Raw genomic sequence first — 23960 nt, forward strand, 5'->3', positions numbered from 1 at the left:
TTCGAACCTGCTGGGATCCTCCTGTCTCAGCCTCCCAAGCATGGGGATTACACGCCCAGCATTACAAAGAAGATTTAAAAACAAAAAGAAAATTTAGAAACAACCCGTTGAGATAGGAAGAAAGGATATAACACTTCATTAAAAGTGAAAGAAAAAGGCAGGCGTGGTGGCGCACTCTTGTAATCCCAGCATTTGGGAAGCTGAGACAGGATAGTGGTTCCAGACAGCCTCAGCCACTTTGAGGCCCTTTGCAACTCAGTGAGACCCTGTTTCAAAATATAGATTAAAAAATAGGGCTGGGGGTGTAGCTCAAAGGTAGAATGCCCCTGGGTTCCATCCCCAGTGCCACAATAAAAAAAACAAAGCAACAACAACAAAAAACAGGCATGGTGTCCCAGGCTTGTAATCTCAGTACTTGGGAGGTTGAGACAGGAAGATTACAGGTTCATGGTCAGTGTCAGCAAAGTAGCAGAGACCTATTTTAATAATAAGAATGATCATGATGGCAGTGGTGCTCGGAGGTAAAATGCTCTTGGGTTCAAACCCCAGTAATACCACACACACACATACACACACACGGAAGGAAAAGTCCCCTCCGTATCCCCCTATACAGATTGATCCCTCTAGTTACGTGTTAATTCCCGTGGCTCTGTATCTTTCTCTGTGTTTTGAGGGGACTGTAAACCATCAGTTTTCTCTTTTTCATGTTTTCATGTTCCTGTTCTCAGTCTACTGGCTTTTGTATTCAAAGTGTTAAGCTTCACCCCTAGTAAGCCCTGGCCCCTTCTTCCCATTCCTCTTTTCTTTAAACAAGGGCGCCTTTTCTAGGGTGGTCTGCTGCTGTTACTCCCTGGCCTCCTGTTCCCCCGCGTCCTCCCCAAAGCTCTCACCAAGGTTTGAGGACTCGGCCTCCACCTCCCTCCTTCCCAGGAAACATGGGTTCCGGGGTCCAGGCAGCTCAGAGTGACGTTAGGCCAACGTCATAGCTCTAGTGATCACCTTTTGTCATTCCTTTGGGAAGCATATCTTTTGCAAACATACTATGCCAATGTTGCCTGTGTCCTGCAAATTTGTTTCTCCTACTCCCCCTCTTGTCTCATCAAATCTCTTCTGTTCCTTACTCAAACTCAATTCACTGTTAGGTTCTCCGGCACCTTACCACCCGGGGTCTCCAGACCAGCAACTACTAACTGCATTATTGGGAGTGTGACAGATGCACAACCTAAACCCATCCCAGACCCGCTGATTCCTAATCTGCATCCCAGTGCCACACCCAGGGGATTCACATGAACATTAAATTTGAGATGGCTACTAAAAGTGAGTGAGTGAGGGCAGAATGTATTCATCTCGGAGCCCGTTGCCTGTGTGTTGGAATGGGGGGGGGGATAAGAATATTTATAAGCAAAGAAATGAAATAGAAATAAATGATGTGAAGTGTTATATGAAGCCGGGAGTGGCGGTGCACATTTGTAATCTCAGCACTTGGGAGGGAAGCCGAGACAGAAAACTCAAAGATTTCCAGACAGCCTCAGCTATTTGAGGCCCTCTGCAACTTACTGAAACTGAAACTATTTCAAAATAAACAATAAAATGGGGCTGGGGGTATAGCTCAGAGGTGGAAGATCTCTGGGTCTCATTCCCAGTACCACAAAAAAAGAAAAAAAGTGTCATATGCCCATGAGGTTTACAACATTTAGATAGTTGTTTTGTATTCTGAGAAAAAATAACAAAATTAAGAAGGAAAAATAAAAATGGAATAGAAGATAGAACATGAAAGACATTTGGGGATTTTATTTTCTTTTTATTTCTTTTTTTTTTTATTGTGGTAGTAGGGACTAAACCCAGGGGCATTTTACCTCTGAGTTACAACTCCAGCCATTTTTAATTTTTGTTTTGAAACAGTCTTGCTTGGTTGCTGAGTCTCACCATGTTGCTGAGGATGACCTTAGACCTATGACCCGCCTGTCTCAGACTCCCAAGTACTGGGATTACAGGACTGAGCTACCATACGCGGCTTGAGATTTTAAAAAGAGAAATTCGGCAAGATAGATAAACAGTTTAGAAATTTTCCCAGCTCTGAAAATATTTTTTAAAGCATTTTGTATAAATGCAATGCAAACGATAACTCCTGTTAAATATCATGAATTTTACTTTTAATTTTTTTATTATTATCATTTTTTTTGTTGTTGTTTTTGTTTTGTTTTTTTGGTGGTACTGGGGTTTCTGGAAACCCTTCTACCTCCGGACTATACTCCCAGACCTATTTTATATTTTTATTTGGAAACAGGGTCTCTTAAACCAGCGCGGCTGGCTTTGAACCAGCGCGATCCTCCTGTCTCCGCCTCCCAAGCGCGTGAGTTACAAGTATGCACCACCATGCCTGGCTAAATTGTACTGTTTAGAAACACAATTTTTAAAAGCTCTAATGTCTTTAAGTAGGGAAAAAAAAAACCCTCAAGAGCATGAATATAAAACACACTTGTTTTGCCAGGCGTGATGGCGCACACTTGTAATCCCCGCACTTGGGAGGCTGAGACAGGAGGATCGCGCAGATTCGATGCCAACCTCAACTGGCTTAAGAGACCCTATTTCCAAATAAAAAATATAAAATAGGTCTGGGAGTGTAGCCCGGAGGTAGAAGGCCCCTGGGTTCTATCCCTAGTACCACCAAAAAAATAAAAATAACTGACTAAATAAATAAAACACGCTCATTTTCAACCATTTATGTAGATGAGAAACCATGTAGGCCATGCACAGAGCTTTATGCTCTACACTTTCCCTCCAGCTCCCAAGGACAGCTTTGCTTCTCACAAGCTGTTACTCAGGAAATTAAAACAAGAATTAACAAGTGGGATGGCATCAAACTAAAATGTTTCCGCTCATCAAAAGAAATCAAGAATCTAAAGAGAAAGCCTACAGAACGGGAGAAGATATTTACCAGCTATTTATCTGATAGAGTTAATATCCAGAATATACAAAGAACTTAGAAGACTCTACACTAGCAAAACAAATAACCCAGTCAAAAAATGGGCAACTGAATTGAATAGACACTTCACAAAAGAAGAGATACAAATGGCCAATAGATACATGAAAAAATGTTCAACACCAAGGTTCTCATTCTTGCAGCATAGAAGGGAAGCAGGTGTCTTGGGTAAGAGGAGGATGGCAGCCGCCCACTGCAGCAGGGCAGAGCCGCCAAGTAGGAGCGAGTGGCTTTCCTTTCGCACGTGGTACTCAGCATCTGCTTCTGAATACAATTGCTGCTAGTTATTTTGCTTGGAAATGATTTATACAGAACAAAAAGCATGAATACTTATTGAATACCCACAACAATTTGTTGGGATGATTTAAAAAATGGACTTGATGGCCAGGTATGGTGTAATCCCAGTACTTGGGAGGCTGAGATGGGAGGATCACAGGTTCACAGCCAGCCTCAGCTACTTAGGCCCTCCACAACGTAGTGAGACCCTCTTTCAAAATAACGAATAAAAAATAGGGCTGGGGGAGTAGCTCAGAGGTAGAATAGCCCTGGTTTCCATCCCCAGTACAAAAATAAATATTTACAAATGGATTTAGAGAATAAGTTTCTGGTATATTTCTAGAACTTGAAAATCTTAAAAGGCTGAGGGATAAAAATAGAAATAATTTCAAATGATACAGTATTTTATTTACCTGTGGAGGGAAGGGGTGTAACCAAGTAATCAGCTACCCTCAACAACGATGAGCTAAACCTACGTCTGGTGCCTCTGGACACACTGAGGACGACACAGCCTGTGTCTATCGTTCCTGTCAAACGTACATGACCTGAATCCACTTGTGAGGAGACATCAGACAGACTCATATTGAGAGAAATGGTACAAAATTAGCCTGTAGTCTTCAAAAATGTGGGTATCAGCTGGGCATGGTGGGGTACGCTTGTAATCCCAGTACTTGGAAGGCTGAGACAGGAGGATTGCAGGTATCACGGCCAGCCTCAGCTACTTAGACCCTCCACAACTTAGACCCTGTTTCAAAAGAAAGAATTAAAAATGGGTCTGGGGGTAAAAGGACCCTGAGTTTAATCCAGTGCCACAAAAAATGTAGGTGTCATAAAAGACCAAGGCTATGTAACTTCCAAGCTAAGTGAAACTAAAGAGGTGATAACCAAATGTAATACATGACCCCAGCGCGAATCCTGGATCAGGGAAACATACAAGGTCAATTAATAAAATTTGGATATGAGCTTTAGATAATAATATATCAATATATCAATGATATATAATAATTATAATTGATATATAATAATATATCAATGTTAAGTTTCCTGAATCTTAAAATTCCAACAGTAGTTATGCTCTTATGAAATACACCCTGAAGTGTTTATAAATAAAGAGGCGGTATGTCTGCAATCTACCCTCAAATGGTTTATAGAATGGGGGAGGGCATTAGAGCAAATTAATTAATAACTGATGGATCTGGATGAAGACATACATTCTTGTAACTTCCTCAAATTTGGAATTTTAAGGGTTTTTTATTTTGTGTGTGTGTGTGTGTGTGTGGTTGGTTCTAGGGATGAACCCAGGGGCATTCTACCTCTGAGCTCCACCCCCAGTCCTATTTTTTAGTCTTTTTTTTTGGTGGTACTGGGGTTCCTGGAAGCCCTTCTACTCCAGGCTACACTCCCAGACCTATTTTTATATTTTTATTTAGAAACAGGGTCTCTTAAGTCAGCGCGGCTGGCTTCGAACCAGCGCGATCCTCCTGTCTTTGCCTCCCAAACGTAGGGATACAAGCGTGCGCCACCACGCCCCGGCTAGTCTTATTTTTTGAAACAGAGTCTCACTGAGTTGCAAAGGGCCTTGCTAAGTAGCTGGCACTGTCCACAAACGGACATCCTCTGGTCTCTGCCTCCTGAATTCTGGAAATACAAGCATCTACCACCAAGCCTGGTTGTGTGGTTTTAAGTCTTTTAAACAGCTTTTTAAATACAAAGCAAACCTATTTCGATTGGATTTAGTGAGTGGTAGAGGAAGGCAGTTGAGATAGTGTACTCTGAGATCGCTCTGTTCCTACTCAGAATTAGTGGTAGAAAAGTACCAGCCCAAGCCTCTCCCTACACACTGCAGTAAAGCATCTCACCGGGGCTTCTCCCAGAGACCACAGAAGAATGTGCGAGGCTGAACTACTCTCCTTTTCCATACAGTGTCCATGGGGTCAGGACCTTCCAAGGAGGACTCGTCTGCCTCCCTCACAGAATGTTTTGAGTAGACATAATTCACTGCTGATGAATCGGGTCTTTTGCGTCAGAGGGTAAATGCTACTCTAGTGAGTTGGCAAAATCCTCCCATGGAGCCAGACAGCTCTCTGTAGGGAGCAGCCTTCTCTGAATGGATCCAATCTATTCTATCTTTTTTTCTATCATAAAAATGTGATTTCCAACTCAGTATTAAAAAACTGGAAGCTGACGTGGTGGTGCATACCTGTAATCCCAGCACTTGAAGGTTGAAATAGGAGAATCACAGGTTTGAGGCCAGTACAGAGAACCCTTTACAAAATAATAATAATAATAATAATAATAATAATAATAATAATAATAATAACAACAACAACAACAACTTGTGGCTAGGGCAATAACCCAGCGGTAAAATGCTTGGGGGTCCAAACCCCATACCACAAAAACAAACAGCTGGGCGTGGTGGCAACGCTTGTAGTCCCAATATTTGGGAGGCTGAGACAAGGAGGATTGCGGTTTGCAGACAGCCTCAGCTACTTAGACTATTTGCAACTCAGTGAGCCCTGTTTCAAAATAAAGAATAAAAAATAGAGTTGGGGTGTAGCTCGGAGGTAGAATGCCCCTGGGTTCTATCCCCAGTACCAAAAAACAAAACAAAACAAAAAAACAAACAAAAAAAGAATGACTGCAAAATGCACTATGCTGTTGGAGGACACAGAGCGCTGACACACAGGAAGTGACCCGTACACCGACCTCAGGTTCACTTGGGAATCGTTGTTGAACATATATATTCTTCATTCCCATGCTAACTTTACAGAATTTCCAGGACAGTAAGCAATAGTCCTATCTTTAAGAAATCTATAAAAGCCAGACATAAACCAGGCGTGGTGGTGCATACTTGGAATCCCAGCATTTGGGAGGCTGAGACAGGAGGATCGCAGGTTTGTGGCCAGCTTTGGCTACTTAGTGAGGCCCTCTGCAACTTAGTGAGACCCTGTTTTAAAATAAATAATAAATAGAGTTGGGGTGCAACTTGGAGGCAGAATGCCCATGTTTAATTCCCAGTAATGAAAAAATAAATTAATAAAACAGCCAGACATGATGGCATACACCTATAATCCCAGTACTTGGACAGCTGAGACAGGAGGATTATAGGTTTGCAACCAGTTTCAGCAAGTAGTGAGACTCTCATCCACCTAGTGAGACTTTTTCAAAAATAAAAATAAAATAGGGCTGGAGTATAGTTCAGAGGTATAATGCCCCTGGGTTCAATCACCAGTACCATAATACATACATGCACACACACAAAAAAAAAAAAAATATGGCTAGGAGTGTAGCTGGAAGGTGGAATGCCCCTGGGTTCAAAGCTCATTTCCACCACCATACAAACACACAAAAACTTCATATAAAAAAATTATGCCACTTTCCCCGAGATTCAATAGATAGTAAAAGGACGGGGCTAGAATTGTAACTGGGTTACTCTGACTGTGCTAACCGATGTGTCAGGATTTTTAGGGGAGTTGCAGAGTTACTTTGCTCTTTACACACTGGTCTTAGCTCTTGGAAGTCAAGGGATGGCCATTCTCTTCAAGTTAAACCATGTGATGAAGAAACAATTCTAAGGACTGGACACAAAATACTTGTTTTCTTTAGCCATAAAATAGGAATAATTGGTACCTACCTACTGAATGGATGCTCTTGTGGAAATCCAATATAGATTACACAACGGTTTGATAGGAGCTGTAAAATTGTTATAGTACTACTAAACAACGCTCTCTACTCATATATTAAAATGATACTATGTTTTGTCTTTGATAATTTAGAAAAGCAACAGAACAGACCTTTTGGTAGCTTTGGTAGCTTTGATGGTCTGGAAGTTCTTGGCAATGGTGACTTACTCTTCCTCACAAGGACAGCCCACTTGGAATTCCTCTGGTCGGTGTCTTCGTAATCACTCATATGCCAGGCTAAAAATCCACGACTGTCTTTTCCTTGCTCATCCAGGACAAACGGTTTTGGTTGCCTGGAAAGGAACAAAATGTTTGGTTCTCAAATAGAAAAGGTCTATAGTCTTTTTTTTTTTTTTTTTAATGGTCTCACTGAGTTGTGAAGGGCCTCGCTGAGTAGCTGAGGCTGTCTGCAAACCGCGATTCTCCGCTCTGACTCCTGAATGCTGATATTACAAGTGTGCACCACACGATTTTTAGGTAGTTGAGATTTGTCTATTTCTCTGGCGATTTGAATGGATGTTTAGCCCTTGGTGTGGGAAATCTGGAAATCTGACCCATCGGTGTTCTGAGAAGTTCTCGAGTTCTTCCCCCATTCTGCATCCCTGGGAAGCCAGATGCAAAGAACTGGCTCCAGATGGACGTTCACTTAAGAACCTTGGTGGCCGGGCGTGGTGGCGCACGCTTGTAATCCCCGCGCTTGGGAGGCAGAGACAGGAGGATCGCGCAGGTTCGAAGCCAGCCATGCTGGCGTAAGAGACCCTGTTTCAAAAATATAAAATAGGTCTGGGAGTGTAGCCCGGAGGAAGAAGGGCTTCCAGGAACCCCAGTACCACCAAAAAAAAAAAAAAAAAAGAACCTTGGTGAATGCGCCCTTGATGTTTCCTGACTGCCCCTCTCGTACTTCAGAGCGAGCATGGAAGGTGGCAGGTTAAGGCCTCAGGAGACTCGGGAGTTCTGAGGGACATTGCCTGCCGATTTTAAGCTCTGACAGGCATTCAGGAAAACACCAGCTTTACAATGTCAAACTCTGGCTTTGAGTCATATTTTAGAGGAAAGTTCTAGGCTTCACCTTTTTTCCCAGTGACATCTTTGGGAAGGTTCCCAAGACCTTAAATCAGCCCTGCCTTCTCATTCTAAAGACCCAACTCTGAAACACAGAAAGAAAAAGGACTACAGGTAAGGATCTGTCATCCCTCTGGAAGGCTCAAGAGCACTTGTTAGCAAATGCCCGAGATGATCGATTTGTGTCCGTCGGCAGCGCCCCTAAGGCAGAGCAGGCCACAGTGGGAGTGTGAGGGGAAAGCTGCTCACCGCATGGCAGAAGGTAAAAGAGAGCAGGAGGAAGGGGCCAGGGTCTCCCAGCCCCTGCAAGGACACCCCCAAAGACCTGAAGACCTCACCTCCAACTCGTAAGCATTCCACCACCTCCCCGTGGCACCACGCCAGGGACCAAGCCTTTACGCCAGGGACCAAGCCTTTACCACAGGGGCCTTGGGGGCCACACAGGATCCAAACGCTGACACCAAGCCGAGGACCAGGACTGTGGCCGGTTTGCGTCACTCTTCACTCATTCAAAACCATACGAGCACTTGGGCTCCACCCGGCCCAGAGCCGGCCCTGGAGGGGAGACTCCTGCTCTCACAGCTCGCCAAACAGCCGGGAGCAGGTGATGAATGGTACCGTGGAAGGTACCGTGAGTAAGTAAAGACAGGTGTGGGATGGAGAATCCCAGGTGTGCTCTCTCGGTGAGGTCAGGCAGGAGAGGAAGAGGCCATGCTTGAGCAGAGAGCGAAGTGAAGTCAGGGAGCAAGGGTCCTCCCAGCTCGGGTCAGACGCACCTAGAATCACAGGAGTCACCAGCAGGACGGTGCCCGCGTCCCTCCAGCAGACCCGCTGATGTCCCAGGGTGAGGCCCAAACTTCTGAACACTGTGTTGGCTGCTGCTGTGGTGTGTGTGTGTGTGTGTGTGTGTGTGTGTGTGTGTGTGTGTGTGTGTGTGAGCACATGCACACACGTGCCGCTGGGAATTGAACCCAGGGGCATTCTGCCTTTGAGCTTCACTCCCAGCCCTGTTTTATTTTGTTACATGGGGACAGCATCATGCTGGGTTGCTGAGAGCCTCACTAAGTTGCTGAGGCTGGCTTTAAACCGACAATCCTCCCATCTCAGCCTCCCAAATACTGGAATTACCAGCCTGCAGCACCATACCAGACATGATTGTTGTATTTTGCCTTCTTTTCTTTTCCAGTGGTACTGGAGATTGAGCTCAATGTTCTACCACTGAATTATACCCTCAGCCCATTTTAGATTTCACTTTGAAACAGGGTCTCACTAAGTTACCTTGTGCTGGCCTGTGATCCTCCTGTCTCAGCCTCCCAAATACTGGGATAACTGGTCAGACCAGGATGGGGCCCCCAGCCTGCTGCCCTCAGCCCATCCCTGTGCCACAGCCTCCACCTCTTCCACCATGAAGGCCAGCTTTCAGACCCTCAGCCAGCCGGCTGCTTCACTGGCCTTTAGCTTGCCACACCCTCCCCTCCTCCTCTCCTGGCAAATGGTGCCAGCCAGGGCTGGAACTGCCACCTTTGGCTGGGATGTAGCTCCAGGGCAGAGCGTTTGCCTGGTATGCACCAGGCCTGGTGCACCCCTGGCACTGCCAAAGCAAAATAAAGCAAGTCACTTTGCTGTGGAGACTTTCCTCATTCCTTTGATGCAGTGACTCTGCTTAATTGTGCTTTGTATTTGACTTCTTTTGCAAAACTGTTAGGAGATCCTCAAATTTCTAGCTCAGTGGACTCTCTCTGTGTGAAGTTAGTGCTCCTTAAAGGGTCCAGACCGTGACTCAGGTCGGATCCCCAGGACTGTTATTCTGCCTGACACGTTGGCACTCAGCTGGCCTCAGAGAAGAGGGATAGAGAGGGAGGAGGACGGCAGAGCAGCTTTGAAGGTTATCACCTTCGCCCATTCCTGCTCACCCTACCTGCCTCTGCACGGGAGAGTAGCTTCCTACAGTCTGCTTTTTACTGGCAGGGGACGGGGAGTTATTACTTACAAGTATGACAGGGAATGTTTTCCAGAAAGTTTAAAGGGCAAAATAGCTGGTGGTGACAAGTGTGTAGCAGCTATTACTAAAAACCATTTCTGGTTTTAAAACATTTTAAAAATGTCTTCTTTTCTGTAAAATAACGTATTATAGGAGTATTTCTATTAGTTTAGAAAAGAAAAGCCTTGCAGAGCCGGGCGTAGTGGCACACACTTGTAATCCAAATTCAGGAGGCGGAAACCAGAGGATCGCAGCTCGCAGACAGCCTCAGCTTTGCGACTCACTGAGACCCTGTTTCAAAAATAAAAAGATTGTTGGGCGTGGTGGCGCATGCTTGTAATCCCTGCACTTGGGAGACGGAGACTGGAGGATCACGCAGGTTCGAAGCCAGCCTTGCTGGTTTAGGAGACCCTGTTTCCAAATTTTTAAAAAAATATTAAAAATAGGTCTGGGAATGTAGCCCGGGGGTAGAAGGATTTCCAGGAACCCCAGTCCACCAAAAATAAGTAACTAAATAAATAAAAATAAAATAAAAAGACTAAAAAATAGGACTAGGGCTGTAAAATGCCCTTGGGTTCCAAAACCAGTACCAAAAAAAAAAAGAAAGAAAGAAAGAAAGAAAAAAAGAAAAAAGAAAAGAAAACCTTTTCATATATTTAGTTCACACTTAGTGCTAAAATATTTTATAATCTACTTTTTTTGGTACCAGATATTGAACCTAGGGGCACTGTTCTACCTCTGAGCTATACCCCCGCCCCTAGTATTATTATTGTTGTTGTTGTTATTACTTTGTGGTACTGGGCACTAAATCCAAGAGTATTCTACCTATAAGCCACATCCCCACCCTATATTATTTTTTATTTTGAAACAGGGTCTCACTAAGTTGATGAGGGCATTGCTAAGTTCCTGAGCCTGGCCTTGAACCTGATTCTCAAGTACTAGGATTATAAGTGTATGCCACCATTCTCGAGCTTATTTTTAATTTTGAAGTAGAGTCTCACTAAATTGCTAATGCTGTCCTCAAAAATGTGATCCCCTTGTCTCAGCCTTCCTAGCACTGGATTGCAGGTGTGCACCACAGCACCACATTTATAATCTACTTTAAATTCAGAATATACTATGTTCTTGGAATCTTGAATCACCATAGGCACTGGAAAGTTAAAAATTAGTTGTAATTCAAATATTTTAAAGGTCTCATAGAAATTACTGGCCACATCAATTGTAGAAATTCACTCACACTATATCAAACGTACAAATAACCCCAAAATCTAAAGAGATAAGCCAAGGAACAAAAGCTTTGGCTCCAGATGAGCCCTCAGGAATAATGAGGTGTTACTAGTACACAACAGCAGCAAACACACACACACACACAACCAAACATTCTCCATGTAACAGTACTTAGTTATTATGCTAATCAGTTCTCCAAGGGTCAGATATCATTTCTCCTTCTCCTTCTCCTCCGCCCGCACCTTTCCTTATTCTCCTTTCCCTTCTCCATCTCCTTCTTCCCCCAACCTTGTAGAAAAGTTGGAAGTCCTACAAACGCTTGTTTTCAGGACCCATTTCAAAGCACGTTGTTGACTTGTCATCCCTAGATGCTACAGGGTGCAATTTCTACAAACAAGGACATTCTATCTACCCTCAACATAACCTTTAAAATCAGAGAAAGCCAGAAAATTAATATTTTTATACTGCTGATATCTGATCCAGACACCATTCAAGTGCTTTGTGTTTGTTTTCTTTGATACTGGGTATTGAGCCCAGGGACATCCTACCTCTGAACAATACTCCAGCCCTTTTTGTTTTTTATTTTGAAACAGAGTCTCCCTAAGTTACTGAGGATCTTACTAAGTTGTTGGAGCTGATATTGACTCTGATCCTCCTGACTCAGCCTCCCAAGTATTGAGATTACAGGTGGGTACCACCATGCCCAGCTACCATCCAAGTTTTGACATTTTTCAAAAAGACATTTCAGGGCTGGGGATTTAGCTCAGCAGGAAGACCACATACATACGACATGCAAAGCCCTAGGTTCAATCCCCAGCACCACAAAAATTAAAAAGGAACATTTTATTTGGACATGGTTGTGCACACCAGTAATCCTGGTACTTGGGAGGCTGAGACAGGAGAATAGCAGTTTCGAAGCTAGCCTCAGCAACTTAGTGAGACCCTGTTTCAAAACTAAAAATAAATGCCAGGCAGGCGTGGTGGCACATGCTTGTAATCCCCACGCTTGGGAGGCGGAGACAGGAGGATCGCTCAGGTTCGTAGCCAGCCTTGCTGGCTTAAGAGACCCTGTTTCCAAATAAAAATATAAAAATGGGTCTGGGAGTGTAGTCCAGAGGTAATAGGGTTTCCAGGAACCCCAGTACCACCAAAAAAAAAAAATAGGACTGGGGTTTTAGCTTAGAGATAGTATGCCCTTGGGTTCAATCCGCAGTACAACACACCATACACACACACACACACACACACACTCTCTCTCTCTCTCTCTCTCTCTCTCTCTCTCTCTCTCTCTGTATGTATGTATGTATATATATATATTTCTTTATATATTTATATATTGCATTGTATATATATACATATGATAGATATTTTTATTTTTATGTGGATCATATTGAAAATGACATACATTCACACAGTGCTTGGTGCCTTCTCCCTCTTTCTTCCCTTCCCCCCTCTCAACAACAAGTGTCCAGGTTGACCATGCTACATTCACACTTACACATATTCAATTGTAGCTCTTCTATTAATCAACCTCAGCCTTCTTTCTCTCCTACCCTTCCACTCTAGCTTTGCTGAGGTTTCCCCTCCATTATCTGGATTCCCTCTGGTATTCCTAATAATATTATTCCCTAGATTAGGGAATATTCTAATATTCCCTATATTGGGCATATTAGATAAAACATATGTGCCTTTCTTTCTGTGCTTGGCTGATCTCACTTAACGTAATGTTCTCCAGGTCTTTCCATCTTCTTGCAAATGACATGATTTTGTTCTTCTTTATAAATGAATAGAATTCCATTGTGTGTATTTCCCAAAATTTTGTAATCCATTCATCTGTTAATGGAGACCTAGGTTGGTTCCATATTTTGGCTATTACGAATTGTGCTGCTATGAACATGTGTATGCATATGTTACTGTAGTTCTCTGATTCAACCCCTTTGGAAAGATACCCAGGAGTGGTAGAGCCAGATCAAATGGTGGATCTATTCCCAGTTTTCTAAGGAATCTCCACACAGATCTCCATAGTGGCTGAACTAGTTTGCACTCCCACCAACAGTGTAAAAGAGTTCCTCTTTCCCCACATCCTCTCCAGCATTTGTTGTTATTCGATTCCTTTATGCTTGCCACTCTGATTGGGGTTAGATGGAATCTTGTCGTAGTTTTGATTTGCATCTCCCTGATGGCTAGTGATTTTGAACATCTTTTCATGTATCTATTGGCCATTTGTATCTCTTCTTTTGTGAAGTGTTTATTCAGTTCAGTTGCGCAATTCTTGATTGGGTTATTTGTTTTGCTAGTGTGGATTCTTTTGAGCTCTTTGTATATTCTGGATATTAGCCCTCTATCAGAGTGGTGGCTGGTAAAGATCTTCTCCCAATCTGCAGGCTTTGTCTTTAGGTTTTTGATGGTTTTCTTTAATGAGAAGAAACTTTTTAGTTTGATGCCATCCCACTTGTTATTTCTAGCTTTAACTTCCTGCGCTTGGAAGGCTTATTAAGAAAGTTACTGCATGTGCCTATATGTTGGAGTGTTGAGCCTATGCCCTCTTCTAATAACTTCAAGGTCTCTGGTCTAATTTCTAAGTCTTTGATCCATCTTGAGTTGATTCCTGTGCATGGTGAGAGGTAATGATTTAGTTCCATATTTCTACAAATGGATATCCAGTTGTCCCAGCATCATTTGTTGAAAAGGCATCTTTTCTCTAGCATGTGAGTTTGGCCCCTTTATCAAAAATCAATTGACTATAAGTGTATGGGTTTGTTTCTGTATCTTCCATTCTGTTCCACTGGTCTGTATGCCTATTGTTGTGTCAGTACCATGCTGTTTTTACTACTATTGCTCTGTAGTATAATTTGAAGTCAGGGATTGTGATACCTCCTACATGGTTCTTTTTTTTTTTTTTTTTTTTTTTTTGCAGGTCTGGGGATGGAACCCAGGGACACTCTACCTCTGAGCTACACCCCTTTCCCTATTTTTTGTTCTTTATTTTGAAACAGGGTCTCACTAAGTTATGGAGGACCTCACTAAGTAGCTGAGGCTGTCCACGAACTGTGATCCTCCAGTCTCAGCCTCCCAAATTCTGGGATTACAAGTATGCACCACCACATCTGGCTTCCTGCATGGTTCTTATTGCTGAGAATTGCTTTGGCTATTCTGAGTCTTTTCTATCTCCATATAAAATTTATGACTAATTTTTCTAGGTCTATGAAGAATTTCTTTCCTTAATGTTTTATAGTTTTAATTGTAGAAGTCTTTTGTGTCTTTTGGTTAGGTTTATTCCTAGGTATTTTATTGGTTCTCAGGTTATTGTTAATGGAATTGTTTTATTTCTTTCATTGTAGATTTATTGATAGCATAAGAAAAGCAACTGATTTCTTTAGGTTGATTTTGTATCATGCAACTTTGCTGTATTGGTTAATCAGCTCCAGTAGTCTTTTGGTTTTGTTCTTTAGGTCTTCTAGATAAAGAAACATGCCATCTGAAAACAAGAATAATTTTAATTTCTCTTTTCCTATTTGAATTCCTTTTATTTCCTTCTCTTCTCTTTTTGCTGTGGCAAGAGTCTCAAGGACTATATTGAAAAGGAGTGGTGATGGTGGGCATTGTTGACTTGTTCCTGAATTTAGAGGAAATTCTTGCAGTTTTTCCCCATTCAGTATGATGTTGGCTTTGGGTTTGTTGTGTATTGTCTTAATGATGTTGAAATATATTCCTTCTATTCCAATTTTCTGCAGTGTTTTGTGTGTGTGTGTGTGTGTGTGTGTGTGTGTGTGTGGTGCTGGGGGTGGAACACAGGGGCTTTTCTACCTCTGGGCTATACTCCCAGACCTATTTTATACTTTATTAGGAAACAGGGTCTCCCTAAGTTGCTGAGAGCCTCACTAAGTAACTGAGGCTGGCTTCGAACTTGTGCGATCCTCCTGTCTCAGCCTCCCAAGTGCAGGAATTACAAGCATGCACCACCATGTCTGGCTTCTGCAGTGCTTTTTTTTTTTTTTGTGGTACTGGGGTTCCTGGAAGCCCTTCTACCTCCGGGCTACACTCCCAGACCTATTTTTACATTTTTATTTGGAAACAGGGTCTCCTAAGCCAGCACGGCTGGCTTCGAACCTGCATGATCCTCCTGTCTCTGCCTCCCAAGCGCGGGGATTACAAGCATGTGCCACCACACCCGGCTTCTGCAGTGCTTTTAACATGAATAGGTACTGAATTTTTTTAAATGCTTTTTTAGCATCTATTGATATGATCATGTAGTTTTGTTCTCTGTTCTATTTATGTGGTGAATAACATGTATTGATTTGTGTATGTTAAACCAGCCTTGCTTTTCTCAAATGAAACCACTTGGTTGTGGTGTACAATTCTCTTGATATGGTTTTGAATTTATATAGCTAGTATTTTGTTTAGAATTTTAGCATCAGTCAGGCGTGGTGGCGCACGCTTGTAATCCCCGCGCTTGGGAGGCAGAGACAGGAGGATCGCGCAGGTTCGAAGCCAGCCGCGCACGCTGGCTTATGAGACCCTGTTTCCAAATAAAAAAGTATAAAAAATAGGTCTGGGAGTGTAGCCCGGAAGTAGAAGGGCTTCCAGGAACCCCAGTACCAACAAAAAAAAAAAAAAAAAAAGAATTTTAGCATCTATGTTCATCAAGGATATTGGTCTATAATTTTCTTCTTTTGAGGTATCTTTATTTGGTTTTGGTATTAATGTGGATACTGGCCTCAAAGAAGGAATTTGGGAGAATTTCATCTCTTTTGATTTCCCAGAACAAATTGTGAAGTATTGGGATTAGTTCTTCACTGAAGGTTTTATAGAATTCAGCTGAAAACCAATCAGTGCCTGGGCTTTTTTTTTTTTTTTTTTTTTTTGCTTACTATTGGTTGGGTTAGGCTTGCTATGTCCTCTTGGTTCAATTTGGGTAGGTTATATGTGCTTAGAAATGTATCAATTTCTTCCATATTTCCCAGTCTATTGGAGTACAAATTTTCAAAATAGTTTCTGATAATCCTTTGAATTTTTCCACTGTTTGTGGTGATATCTCCTTTTTTATTTCTGATTTTAATGGTTTTAATGATTTTTTCTTTCTTTTGGTTAGGTTGGCTAAGGGTTTGTCAATCTTATTAATCTTTCAAACCCTTAATCTTTCAATGCTATAAACGTTCCTCTGAACTCTGCCTTTAAAGTGTCCCATAGATTTTGGTATGTTATGTCTCTATTTTCATTTAATTCCAGGAATTTATTTATTTACTTTTAATATATTTTTATTGGTGCATTGTAGTCAAACGTCACAATCGATTATAAGATTTGTTAGGATATCCAAGTACACATCATCCAATCAACCTTTATCCAATCCCCATCCCTTCCCTCCCCCTCCCTCAATCCCATGCTTGATTTAGTGTTTAACATTGATATATTTATTTACATACATTATGTACCTTAAAGAGATTCCATCTTCCCCCATCCCATCCCCTCTGGTCACCTTAATTGTTCCTCCAGAGGGCCCCTTCTTCCACTAGATTCCCTCCTATTACCCATTTCTTCCTAGGGAAACTACTTAACTACATGCAGATTGAATGATGAGTGAGTAAGACCAGAAATAATATGTATGTTAAATAATATGTAATATAATTTCATATTAGGGAAAACATCCAATTTTTTTTATTTTTCTGTGATATTTCTCTGTGTATGCCGCTTTGCAAGTTCCAATCCCACTCTTGAAGGCCCTGTCACTGCCTGGCCACCCGGTAGACTCTGATCCTGGCCTCACTGGCTCCAGTACCGGCCTTGCCTCATGGCAGGCTCAGATCCCAGCCTTGTAGGCCCTATCACCAGCTTTGCCTTTAGGCTAGCTCATATCTCGGTTTCAGTGGCTCCAGCTACAGCCTCACCAAATGGCAGGCACCAATCCCAGCCTTGCTGACCCCAGCACCAGCCTCGTTGCATGGCAGGCTCCAATCCCAGCCTCCTTGGCTCCGGCACTGGCCTTGCCTCACAGCAGGCTCCAATCCCGGCCTCACTGGCCCAAGCACCAGCTTCTCCCCTCCACAGGCTTTGATCCTGGCCTCACTGGCCCCGGCACTGGCCTTCCTCATGGCAGGCTCTAATCTCGGCCTTGGAGGCCTCAGCACTGCCCTTGCCTCACGGCAGGCTCTGATCCCAGCCTCGCTGCACGCGGCACAAGAATTTATTTATCATTTTATTTCTGGTCTTACCCACTCATCATTCAATCTGCATGTAGTTAAGTAGTTTCTTTTGGTCTTCCTGTCGTTGATTTCTACTTTCATTTCATTGTGGTCTGAAAAGATGCAGGAAATTACATTACATCTTTTGAATTTGCTGGTGCTTGCTTTACGGCCCAGGATATGATCTAATTTGGGGAAGGTTCCATGGGCTGCTGAGAAGAATGTGTATTCTGCTGGTAGAAATATTTTGTAGAGGTCTATTAGGTCCATTTAGTTTATAGTTTTATTTAGTTCTGAAGAGTCTTTCTCATCTTTTGCCTTGAAGATTGATCTAGTGGTGTGAGTAGTGTGTTGAAGTCTCCCAATATTATTATACTTGGGTCTATTTGAGATCTGATGTCCTGGAGTGCTTGTTTTTCAAATGTGGCTATACCCACATTTGGGGCATAAACGTTTACTATCATTATATCTTTTTGGCTGATTGTTCCTTTTAATAAAGGGAAGTGTCCTACTTTGTCTCTTCTGATGTGTTTTAGCTTAAAGCCTGTTTTGTTGGATATCAGCATTGCTATCCCTGCCTGATTTTGTTCTCCATTAGCATGACATATATTTTTCCATCCTTTCTTTTCAGCCTATGATTGTCTTTGGCTGTAAGGTGAGTTTCTTGCAAGCAGCATATATTTGGACTATGTTTTTAATCCACATTGCCAGTCTCTGTCTTTTAATTGGTGAGTTAAGTCCTTTGATGTTCAGGGCTATTATTGAAATAGGATTTTTGTTTCCTGCCATTTTGTGTTCTATCTTCTGTTTGGTATAATGTTATTTCTTCTTTGCTTAGTTGCCCCACTGATCAACTTCATCTCTTCTCTGGTTCTGAAATTTGCTTCTTTTTTCTTATTTATGGTTTATTTCTTTAGGTATTTTCTCTAATGTTGGCTTTGTATTCATGAATTTTTTTTGAGATTCTGCTTATCTTTTTGTTGTTGGTGGTGGTACTAGAGGTGGAACCCAAAGGCTTTCTACCTCCGGGCTATACTCCCAGACCTATTTTATATTTTATTTGGAAACAGGGTCTCACTAAGTTGCTGAGAGCCTCACTAAGTATCTAAGGCTGGCTTCGAACCTGTGCAATCCTCCTGTCTCAGCCTCCCAAGCATGGGGAATGCTTATCTTGAAAAACTTTTGTTTCTCCATCAATTTTGAATAATAGCCTTGCTGGATATAGCAGTTTTGGTTGGAAGTTATTTTCTTCCACGGTCTGGATTACATCATACAAGTCTCTTCTGGCATTTATGACTTGGGTTGTAAAGTCTGGGTTGATTTTTATTGTTTTGCCCCTGTATGTCACCCACTCTTTTGTTCTCACTGTTTTTAAGATTCTTTTCTTGGCCTCTCTGTTGGTCATTTTAATTATTACATGTTGTGGGGAGGTCCTTTTTGATCTTGTTTAACCGTGTTCTGTTTGTCTCCTGTACATATATGTCCAAGTCTCTTTCCATGTTTGGAAAATTCTCTGAAGTTATTTCTCTGAAGAAATTATGAATGCCCTTGGTCTTTACCTCTATCCCTTTTTCCTTGCCTTTTATCCATACATTAGCATCTTTAATGTTCTGCGATAGTTGTTGGATGTTTAGGTTTTGTTACTATAGTGACTCCTGTATGCTGTTGACTGTGCTTTTGTTTTCGAATGAACTGACTTCTAACATGATATTCTATTTTCCATTTCATTTAATCTTCCAGAATTTCTTTCTATTGCTGTCTTCATTTCATTTATTGACTCTTTCATTCCAGACCTCTTTCTGATTCTTTCTTAATATCTCCATTTCCTCTTTCATTTCCTGTACACTTTCTGTGAAGCCTTTCATCTTATTGAAGATCAAGATTTGAAATCATTCTTGCATTTCTTATAGGTCAGTATTCATAATTTCCCTTATTTCTCCACTGTTACTCATTCTCATATTTTCAGATTTCTCAGGCTTGTTTTTCTGATGTCTTAGCATCTCCGTGTGTGTGTGTGTGTGTGTGTGTGTGTGTGTGTGTGTGTGTGTGATTCTGTAGGTAATCTGTCTGATCCAATCTTATCACTACAAATTTAGTGGTGTCAGCAACTTTGTACATTGGTCAGCAGTGCTTTGTTCAATGGTGTGGGTTGGATAAAGGGGGAAGAGCTGGGGTGATGGGTACAAGAGTGCAGTAAAGTAGAGGATATGATTAAGTTGAGTAAGCATTTAAGCATAATAAGGTAGTATCCGGTTGAGAATGAGAAAAGTTTAGATAGTAGGATTTTGTCGTTTGTATTTAGGTATGGAGATATGAAATAGCTTGAATATAAAATAAGGAGATACAGTAAAGGAAAAAGCAGTTTTGAGAGAAGAGAGTAAGCCGGGCGTGGTGGCGCACGCTTGTAATCCCCGCACTTGGGAGGCGGAGACAGGAGGATCATGCAGGTTCGAAGCCAGTTGCGCTGGCTTAAGAGACCCTGTTTCCAAAAATAAAATAGGTCTGGGAGTGTAGCCCAGAAGTAGAAGGACTTCCAGGAACCCCAGTACTACCAAAAGAGAGAGAGAGAGAGAGAGAGAGAGAGAGAGAGAGAGAGAGAGAGAGAGAAGAGAGTAGATAGGCTAGAGTAAAGAAGTTTGTGAAAGGAATGGAGGGAAGAAGCAAACAAACATGCATAAAATAACAAAACAAATTACAAAAACTAACAATTATAAATCAAAGACAAAAAATGCAACCAGAAGAAAAAAGGTATAAGAAAAAAAGAACAAAAGAAAAATAAAAAAGAACAAAAAGAACTAGCGGCAGTATGAGAGAAAAAAAATATATATATAAAACAGCAGTCCTGCTAATTTAATATATGGGGCCAGGGCCCATATAATATCTGTATATCTGTTCACTGTGGGAGATTTTGGAGTATACTCCAATGTCTCTCATTTGCTCCATAGCCTATTGTCAGCTTTGGGATCTACTTTATGAGTGTTTGCACTCCGTGCTCTCTGCCCTGGGCTCTATGATCTTGGGCCTTGTGCTCTGCACCTTGCTGCCTGGGGCCTGCGTCTCCCTACCTGCACCCAGAGGGCATTCAATGTAGTCTTGGAGTGACCCCCTGTGACCTTGTGTAGGCACTGTGCCTTGAGCACTATGCCTTTCCTGTGTCTCTGGAGGTTCTAACTGGACAACCTCTGGGATGGGCCGCCAGGTTTTAGCTCATCAGGGTGGCCTTCTGCCTCTGCCAAGTACCGAGTTACACAAGCAGTTACCTGACTGTCCTGTGGCCCAGGTCTCTGGAAGGCACAGTGCGCCACTGCGGTGCCGCCTCTGGTGAGTGCACAGACTTTTGGATCTTAGTCTGCATCCCTGAAGCGTGGTGCTGGTCGCTTAAGCTGTTGAAGCTCTAAGCCACTTTCTGCACTTCACGTTCTTGGATTATTTGTTGGGATTTCTTGTGGCTGTAGCGCCAATGCCATGCTAAAGCCAAAAATTGTAGTTCAGGGCAGCAGCCCAAGATGGTGCTGGCTGCCACACCAGGTCAGTCTTGTGCTCAGGCTTTTTGCAGTGGATCTTGCATTCAGAGAACTGAATTTCCTTCCACCATGGTTCCCTGTGGCATCTCCTGCTGCTTTGTTTAATTTGTATGTCAAGACATTGTTTTTTTGGTAGTTGAACTTTATTTGTTCCAGCTACTGAGATGTGCTGGGTCCCACGGTCACCATTTTGAATCTCTGTTCCCTTACATTAATATATATTTAAAAACATATAAAGCTGGGCTTGGTGGTGTATACTTGTAACTCCAGAATTTGGGAGGCTGAGATAGGAGGATTGCAGTTCACAGACAACCTCAGGTACTTAGTGAGGAGACCCTTTGTAACTCAGACCCTGTTTTAAAATAAAGAACAAATTTAGGGCTGGGGTTGTAGCTCAGAGGTAGAATACTCCTGGATTCCATCCCCAGTACTGAAAAAAAAAAAAAAATATATATATATATATATATATATATATATATATATATACATACATACAGGTACTGGGGGTGAGAACCTATTGGCATTATACCTCTGAATACACCTCTAGTTCTATTTTTTATTCTTTATTTTGAAACAGTGTCTCACAGAATTGCAAAGGGTCTCAATAAGTAGCTGAGTCTGTCCTCGAACTGCAAATTTCATTTCAGCCTCCCTGGGATTACAAGCATGTGCCACCATGCCAATTCTATATTTTTCCATATCTATCTATAGATATCTATCTATATCTATAGATAGATAGATATGGAAAAAAGTTCTAGGGAAAAGGGTAGCACATGTTTGTTCACAGCTTCGAGTTTGATTCTTGTCTTGTTATTGTAGGTAAACGTGTATTTCAGAGGGGGCCCTGCAGGAGCATCATGGGTGCTGCACTGAAATTCATCCCATAGGAAGCTGAAAAGCTAATGCCTGGGCCATGGGAAGCAATGGTGGATGAGTGTGAAGAACCCAAGCTGTGGGAGGCCAGCTCTTTTTCTCCAGAGTTCTCAGCCTGGCTTAGCCGGCTGCTCCAGTCCCACCTAAGGCCAGTGGGAGTCAAAGCGAAACACCCAGCCATGACCTGAGCTCGCAATGAGGAGACCAGGCAGCCCTGTGGGCCAAGGGGTGAGGGCTTGAGCAGATCGGCGGGAACAGCTGTGGGGGTAAGGGCAAAGCCTCCTGCTTGGCTGCCTCCAGCAAAGTCCAGTGGTGAATCCACCCCGGATCGAGCCTCTGTTGCTGGTTCTCCTGTAGTCCCTGCAGCTCTGTAAAGAGAACGACTCTCAGTTGCACTCTCCACAGGTCTCTCTGGCGTCTCCAGGGAAGACATGGAGGTGGGTCAGCTTCCCTAGCCCAGCTCTTTTGCCACCTCTTCCTATGAGGGGGGCTGTAATGGCTGCCAGCCCCCATCTGTAGGGAGTCTGGTGTAGCCATGGGCAGAGACTGTGCTGCCACTGGGGTAGTCTTCAGTGTACCCATCTTTTTGCAGACTGACTGAGGAATTGTGTGAATCACAAGGGTGGTCTGTTGGCCATATCCCCAAAGAGGAGACCAAGGAGGGAGCCCGGAGTCACCGCAGTGGGGTACTTGCTCCAGGGCTATGGCCGTTGTGGATCAGACACTCAGGGAGCAGACTCGCTGGGAGGGCCTGTTGGGGCTGGCGGCACACTGGCAGGCTGGAGAGGGCCTTGGAGCTGCAAAGGAGGGCTGGGCGGTTCCACCTGGGTTGCTTGAAGTGAACAGTTCTTCTGTGCTCAATCACTAATCATTAAACTTCTGGGCTCTCCACCTGGCTAGCATCCAGGAGCGACAGAAACGCCATGTTCCTTTTGTCTGCTCCTTCACAGGGATCTCTGATCTGAACAGGGCCAGGGACCTATTTGAATATTTGCATAGAGCTACCTACTGAATGAAACTGGACTCCCAAGTTGTTTATGATGTGATCCGTGTCACCTGTGCCTCTAGAGGGACTCCTGAGGTGCCCGGAACTCATGCGGGCCTCTGGGAGGTTTGGACTGCAGCGAGCACTGATCACAAGAAAGCCAGCCCTTGATGTCCACCCCGGCTGACAGCACACCTGGTGGCTTGTTCTTGCCTTCTCTCTCTTGGCCTCCACCTCCTCTTTCTCTCCTGGCTGGAAGATATGGATTTCAAATGTGCCCCTATCCCTCATGGAAACCAGGCAGCCATGTTGAAGGTGCAGCTTGGTTGGCCAGGAGGATTCCCTGGGAACATGGCCCTGGAGATTGTATCTGATTCCTCTCTCCTTGATCTCTCCTGCCTGCTCACTTTCTGGCTTCTGTGATGTGAGGGCAGAGTCTTGCTCTCTCCCTCTCTCTGTTTCCACCACCACATCCTGAGCTGCACAGAATCAGCCTCACAGGGTCTGGCCCTATGAAATCTCCAAAACTGTGAGCAATGAAGTCTTCCTTCCTGTAAGTTGTGTGGTGGTCAGGTATTTGGATTATGGCAGTGATAATGGTGACTGAAACAGGGAGGATGGTGAAAAAAGAGGGGATCCATTGAGACCCATTGGGGCCACTCTCAGAATAAGATGGACAACGCTGTCTTGCATCCCTAAACAGACTTTCCAAGGAGAATCTTTCCCCTGGGTTCTCTGGGCTCAGGTAGCAATGCTGAAGACCTCCATGTCCCCCTTTTCCTCCACCACATCAGTTCCATTGACCATGCCCAATCTCCACCCATTCCTGAACTCACCCCTGGAAAGGAGAAGGCCAGGGTGGAGGCTAGAAGAACACTCAAAAGTCCATAACACCATTTGAACACAAAACGGAGGCAGGGAAGGACCCACAAAGAGATCCACAATAGATTACTTAGGCCCCATGGTTGCTGCTGCACACCCTTCATAAGGAGCAAAAGGAAGGAGAAGTCAGGCATGGTGGTACACACCAGTGCTTGGGAGGCTGAGACAGGAGGATCACATGTTTGGGGCCAGCCTCAGTAATTTATCAAGGCCCTCAGCAACTTAGTGAGATTCTTTTTCCAAATAAAAAATAAAATAGGGCTGGGGTTTAGCTTATAGGTAGAACACCCCTGGTTTAATTCCCA

The 23960-nt window shown here is 43.2% G+C and overlaps 1 protein-coding gene across 1 annotated transcript in view; it reads right to left on the reverse strand.

Annotated features, from left to right (window-relative positions):
• Window positions 1-23960, reverse strand: part of SPMIP2 (sperm microtubule inner protein 2) — a gene marked incomplete at both ends in the record, with an annotated part of 171220 nt that overhangs the window by 3650 nt on the left and 143610 nt on the right. Inside the window, 2 exons of the mRNA XM_080697165.1 lie at window positions 3736-3813; window positions 7054-7235. Of these exons, the coding sequence (XP_080553291.1) occupies window positions 3736-3813; window positions 7054-7235 (260 nt within the window). The remainder of the gene's footprint in view (window positions 1-3735; window positions 3814-7053; window positions 7236-23960) is intronic.

Source organism: Muscardinus avellanarius, assembly GCF_963383645.1.
Source record: "Muscardinus avellanarius genome assembly, chromosome: 6".
Taxonomy (NCBI): domain Eukaryota; kingdom Metazoa; phylum Chordata; class Mammalia; order Rodentia; family Gliridae; genus Muscardinus; species Muscardinus avellanarius.